The sequence below is a fragment of the Rhinolophus ferrumequinum genome, chromosome 7 (assembly GCF_004115265.2).
Source record: "Rhinolophus ferrumequinum isolate MPI-CBG mRhiFer1 chromosome 7, mRhiFer1_v1.p, whole genome shotgun sequence".
NCBI lineage: Eukaryota > Metazoa > Chordata > Mammalia > Chiroptera > Rhinolophidae > Rhinolophus > Rhinolophus ferrumequinum.
Genome location: NC_046290.1, coordinates 85,946,440 through 85,952,746, shown reverse-complemented (window position 1 = coordinate 85,952,746; position 6,307 = coordinate 85,946,440). Strand labels below are relative to the sequence as shown.

Below are 6,307 nucleotides of genomic sequence, written 5' to 3'. Positions count from 1 at the left end.
CCCCCACCCGCTCTCAGTGTGTGTTTTATACGTGTGTATTTCTCAACCCCCTACAGTAGCCAAGAGAAAGCAGCTAGCCAATGAGAGAGCCCAGTTTCATAAAAGCTGCTCTCTGATTGGCCTGGTCCGAAAGGGCAATGGGAACAAAGAAAAGTCCCTTTCAGGTATAGAGGCTGAGAGCTCCTTTTGCTCCACTCCCCCTGTGTGTGTGTCTGTGTGTGTGTGTGTGTCTGTGTGTGTTGTTTCAGTCCTGATTTCAGTGTTGCAGAACAAGCTTGTGTGTGTGCACCAGGGGGATTTTTGTTTTCTTTTTTTTTTTTTTAATTTTAATTTTTGCTTTTATAAAAAATACACAGGACAGTCTGTGACATTTGATGGTCCATCTTCTTTAATAATAAATTTGTTGAAGAGATTATAATTTCCAAAATAAAGCGGCTGCAACCAAACACATTCAATGCAGTTAGAAGGAAAAGGTCAACTCGATCCAATACAGACCGTAAGTACGGTTGCGTGGTGTGTCTCTATATAGCACTTAGCGGGGACTTCATGCAGGGGAATGTGCGAGTTTTATGCATTGAAATGAGGAACTAGTTACAGGGTTTGGCTTTTGCATTGAGAACAACAACCCAAGAAAGGTGAATTTTAGTCAGTGGAGGGTGAAGCATTTGTAACTTCTTCACACAAATTAAGCTTGACTGGGCACTCGGGGTAACTTAGAGTAAATTACCGTTTGGGCTCTAACCCAAGGAGTGTAAAAGTGACACAGTTACATATCCTGATCTGCAGTGTCCATTCTCTGGTTCACCTCGCCCCCTCCCTCTCCTGTCCTAGCTGGTCTAGACCCTCTTCCAAACCGAGCCAGGAAAATGGGGGCAAGGGTAGAACAAGCCGATTTCTGTCTCCTGTCACATCCTACTGCCCAATAATTTAATGTTAAACAAGGGAATAGTCACCCATTACATGTAATGGTTATAATTACCATTTTCCACCTCCTTAAAAAAGCAAGCAGCAAAACACCATTAAAGGGAAAAAAGCCCCACCCAACCCAAACAAACCCACAAATAGTAACAATGGTGTACTAATATTTATTACAGGACCTGGCTTGGGAGCCAGCAAGATATTTTTCTTTGTTTAAGACATGAGGGGGTCCCTAAAAACCAAGTAGTTTAGAGGTGCCCTCCTCCCTCGCTTAGGCGTCCCTATCCCTGGCCTCTTGGGAATGCCTACAAATTGGAGATAAGTTGAGGAAAGGTTTATAAGGTGTTTCTTTAAAACATCTGCTTTGCTCTTGTGCTCATTACATTTCACTCCTTCCGAACTTCCGAGAGCCTAGATCTGCGAGAAATGTTTCACATTCATAACTTGTAGCTGCGCCCACTGCAGGGGGGGTGGTGGAAGGCGACTGTGGGGAAGAGTGTTGTGCAGGGGGAGGGGAGAGACCTTCAGCTTTTTTTTAAAGACCAGATCAGTATTTTCTTGATACGCTTGTCACCATTTTTGTTCTCACGACAACCAATTGAGCCCTTGATCCTCACGTGATGTGAAAGGCTTGCACTGTAACAAAATCGCTCCTTTTAGATGGTTGGTTGTTGCTAACTCGCCCATCCCCCTCTCCCAGCCCCGACATTTCCAGCAAAGCGACTCTCCACTTCCAATCCATCAACAATTCATTACTGCTTTTAGCTTCCAAACGCCAGCTAATTAAAAATACTAAGCCAAGCTCCGGGGCCATCTGACTAAACACAGGAGGGGGTGGGCGAGAGAGGAGGAGAGAAAAATAAATAAAAGGGAGACGCACCGTTTGCTGCGACTATAAATAGGGAAAACTGTCCTGGAAAAGGTCGTCTTAAAAAAAATCTTTTTTTGACTCTAATTATCGAATTACCGCCTGACTGATTGGCTTGAGCGACAGCGGGTTTTTCCCCCTCGGGGACTATACTAGGAACTCGGTTCCTTTTTCTTAAAACAACATAAAAGAGGAAAACATCACATCCTTTAGGTTTCGAAGACTGAACCAATTTTAATCGCCGTTATTTTCCCTCCCCCTCCGCCACCCCCTCCCCCCGCCCCGAGCGAATGCTGTTATAACTGGTTTATCAGCTCACTGAATCATCTGCTCCCCTCCCGGAGCCTCCACACCTTTCTTTTTCTCCTTTGGCTCGGCTTCTCATCCCACCCTTTCTTCCTCCTCCTCCACCTCTCCCCCCTTTCTTCCCCCTCCTTTCCTCTTAAGTTAGTTCAAGAAATCAAATCTGTCAGGACGGGCGGAAAAATGCCACTTCCCGACTAACAGGCGGAATCCAGCCCAGATTTTCAGTCCTTTCTTCTTATTCTTTCTTCCCTTTCACTAATTTATCCCGATGTTAGCACATTCTGTCTTGTTACTAGCGGACGCCTGTAGGTTTGCTACATGGGATCATTACTTACTGATCACGGTGACTCTGAAGTCTGGAACTGAAGGCGGAATGAGAAGTTGGGAAAACTTTTTTCTCTAAGCTCTCTCTTTTTTTTTTTTTTTTTTAAAAAAACTATTATTCTCGATGCTTGTTAAGAGGAAAAAAAACCTTTGGTGCTTCTGTTGTGAATGTGAAACATTATCTTCCAGCTGTACAGTGACACATTTTTTTAAGGAGAAAAGGACTCCTGATCCGTTTGCCAAAAGGGGGGTGGGGAGGTGGAATAATGTTATCGAGTGATTATTCTGGCTGAGATGTGTTATTTGGTTTCTTCCTTCTTGATCATTTGGTGTTTAAGTAAAATGAGGCACAGGCTTGTTTGCCGAGTGGAGTGGGAAAGGCATTTTGATTTGCTGGCCTAATTAAAAAATGATAAAGGATTAAAGGTAAGCAATGTCTGTGTGTGTGTGTATGTATATTTATTTATTTTTCTTGACAATCAACTGTTAAAAGGGGGCTGATCCCTTTAAAAACCGTTTTAACTGATCTTTGTCAAACACACACTCATTTGCGGTCATTGAGGCCACCTTGGCGCAGATCACTTAAAGTGTATGTCTTAATCAGTTTCCCTGGATAGTCAGTAGCACCATATTTAACAGATTGAGCAAGTCTGTGACCTAGGAATATGGTAGAATAGTTTAGATGTATTTTTTTCTCAAAAGGCATTTATTTAGCTTTTTATCTAACACTGTCTTTTCTATAGAGAAATGCTCTTAAAAGACGTGTGTATGTTCCAAAAATAAAATTGTAGAAACTGTTGGGGAACAGAGGATAAGAGGAGGAGTATGTATGTGCGTGTGAGTGGGGGGGGGGGGGGTATTGGTTGTTTTTTCTGTTCCTTACTGGGAACAAAAACCAGATTGCCCAATTTGTAAAAAGAAGTAATAAAATTAGAAATAATAAGAATTTAGCAACATCATTCTGAAACTAACCTCAGAGAACTTCCAGGGTCTGGTCTTTTAAATTGCAAGATCTAGGACATGTTTAGGGATGTTTAAAGCCGTGTTGCTCCCTCTTTTCTGAGGCTGTGTATCTGGGGTTGAGATTATCACATGTATGTGCTAGAAAAAAATTTCAGCTCTTTCTTTTCTTTAAACCTTTCTGGACTTGAGTCAGATCCTTAAGCTATTTTAATGCCTTTTAAAAAGTGATTATCCTTGTGTTGTTGCTAAAGGGGCTTTCTTTTTTAGCTACTGTAAGATGCTTACTGTCATGGGTATGTTTGGGGGGCTTGGTTATTTTCCTTTATACCTGATATTGGACTGTGGAGACAATACATGAGCCACCTTACTCTCTCTCCTTCCCTGTACCCTTTACTGACTCCCCAATATTAATCGTTTTTTATTCTGGTAACACCCAGACAAGAAATATTCGACTTTTCCCCCTTCACAGGAAAAGGTGGACCTGGACTGAAGGGTGTAAAATCCCTGGACACATTCCTGGGGCAGGAAAGAGAAGAGGAAGATTAGAAGATTTTTTTTTTTTTTTTTTTTTTCCCTAAGAGAAAGCCCAGCGGAGCTAAACGAATGTCCCCTCATCTCCAAAGGAAAGTTCATCGGATTTTTATTCTAGAGAGCTCATCTTCAGGATGTCAGTGAACATTTCTACTGCAGGAAAAGGTGTGGATCCAAATACGGTTGATACTTATGACAGTGGCGATGATTGGGAAATCGGGGTTGGAAATTTAATAATTGATTTGGACGCTGATTTGGAGAAGGACCGACAGAAATTTGAGATGAATAATTCCACCAATACCACTAGCAGCAGCAACTCTAAAGAGTGTGGAGGTCTGGCCTCCAGTGGGGCCGGTGCTACCGCAGCCTTAGCTGATGGCCTAAAATTTGCTTCTGTTCAGCCCTCTGCTCCCCAGGGGAATTCACACAAAGAGACCAGCAAATCAAAAGTGAAAAGGAGTAAAACTTCTAAGGATGCTAATAAATCTCTGCCTTCTGCTGCCTTGTATGGGATTCCCGAGATCAGCGGCACTGGCAAGAGGCAGGAAGTCCAAGGGCGCCCTGGAGAGGCAACTGGCATGAATTCAGCACTGGGTCAAAGTGTGAGCAGCGGCGGCGGCGGCGGCAACCCAAACAGCAATAGTACCAGCACCGGCACCTCCGCTGCCACCGCGGGGGCGGCCTCCTGTGGGAAAAGCAAAGAGGAGAAGCCAGGTAAAAGCCAGAGCAGCCGAGGCGCCAAGCGGGATAAGGATGCGGGGAAATCCAGGAAGGACAAGCACGACCTGCTTCAGGGCCACCAGAATGGCAGTGGCAGCCAGGCCCCTCCCGGGGGGCACCTCTATGGCTTTGGGGCCAAGAGCAATGGAGGCGGTGCGAGCCCCTTCCACTGCGGGGGCGCTGGGAGTGGTAACGTCGCGGCTGCAGGGGAAGTTAGCAAAAGTGCCCCGGATTCAGGGCTCATGGGAAACTGTATGTTGGTAAAGAAGGAAGAGGAGGAGGAGGAGAGCCACAGGCGAATCAAGAAACTGAAAACGGAGAAGGTAGGATAAAGTCGCCTTCCTAGATCTCCCACTTTCCTCTTTGTGTGCATTTGTGTGTGTGCATCTGTGCGTGCGCGTGTGTGTGGTGTTGGGGGGGGGATGGGGGGCTTGTGCCTCTGTGTGCCTTACACTTCTTATTCATGCTTTCTGGTTCCTTGTGAGATTTCTATTATATGCATCCTTTCCATGAAAATTTGGTATGGGGTAGCTTACTTGGGTGCACTGGTTAGCTCTTGCTTCTGCTGTTGCTGCCTCTGCTGCTGGTGGTGCTAGTGTTTGTTTGGGTTCCCAGGTGGGAGGGCTGGGTGTCCTAAGTACCTTTTGCCCTGCAGAAGGGCTCCTGGCCCATCAGCCAGTTGTGGTGTGCTTTTAATAGAAAACCTGTGCATGTACCTACTTGACTCTTGTCCTGGTTTCTCCCCTAAGGAGAACTGTTTTCTGTTTTAATAACATGTCTCAGTGTTTCTGGTAATGTGTCCTTAGGTGAAGGGTTTACCGGTTTTCCCTGGAGAGGTATGTTGGGGATTCCAATTCATACTCCACCCTCAACCCATTTATTTTTTCGTTATTTTTCTCAAAATAGTTCTCTCAAAGGATATCATCCTTGGATGGGTTCCTCTTATTGGTCCAGAATTCAACCCCAACCTTGGTTGGTGTCCTTGGTTTTCATAACTGTGTAGAAAGACTGCAATGGTTTTGGAGGCTGCTGGGTAGGGCCCTACCCTTGTTCTCTTGCCCAGTTTTTAGCTGGAGATTTAAGAGTGTTATCACCTGGATTTCTAGCTTGACTAGGGAGCTGAAAGGTTGGGAATAAAAGTGAAATAGACTTGGCGAATTGGTGTTCCTGAAATGTGCAAACACAGCCAAAAGATAGTAGAATTACGTGTTGCATTTGAGCAGTGGGGATTCTTGATTTAGGCAATTTGGACCCTTCCTCCCGTCTTTGTCGTTGTCTTCAAGGCTAGTTAGACACTGCGTTTGAAAAACAGCCCCCAGGGTTCTGCTGCTGGAGGCCTGTGACTTACTGGTCTGCTGATTGTTGTGCATTGGCTAATGTCCCAGGACTGAAGGTGCTCTGTCCACCAGGCAGGTGGGGAGTGAGCTGGGGGTGTGAGTGATGTTTCTATAAAATTAATGTTTAGATTAATTCTGCAGGTTGTGCCTTGGAGAAGCAAAATTCATATGTGGTTTGTGGCATGGTTGTTTGGAAATATGCTTATTAAATTGACTTTTGCTGTTTCTAACTTGATCAGAATTATAAGATGTCTTTGGGTAATTATTTTTGTGTACAATTGTTCACTGCTTTCTATTTATTCCTTTATATGTCTGTGTTTGTATGTTCAAGGTTTAAGTG

The 6,307-nt window shown here is 44.5% G+C and overlaps 1 protein-coding gene across 4 annotated transcripts in view; it reads left to right on the top strand.

Annotated features, from left to right (window-relative positions):
* Positions 1 to 259: 259 nt before the first annotated feature.
* The window catches only part of ZNF608 (zinc finger protein 608), a 104,349-nt gene continuing 98,301 nt past the window's right edge, over positions 260 to 6,307 (top strand). Inside the window, exons 1-2 of one of the 4 annotated variants that reach the window (XM_033110722.1) lie at positions 260 to 496; positions 3,849 to 4,953. In XM_033110722.1, coding sequence (XP_032966613.1) covers positions 4,045 to 4,953 — 909 coding nt within the window. In that variant the 5' untranslated portion in view covers positions 260 to 496; positions 3,849 to 4,044. Of the gene's footprint in view, positions 497 to 2,246; positions 2,843 to 3,848; positions 4,954 to 6,307 lie in introns of those variants that run through there. The other 3 variants (XM_033110723.1, XM_033110721.1, XM_033110724.1) reach the window with 3 other exon arrangements.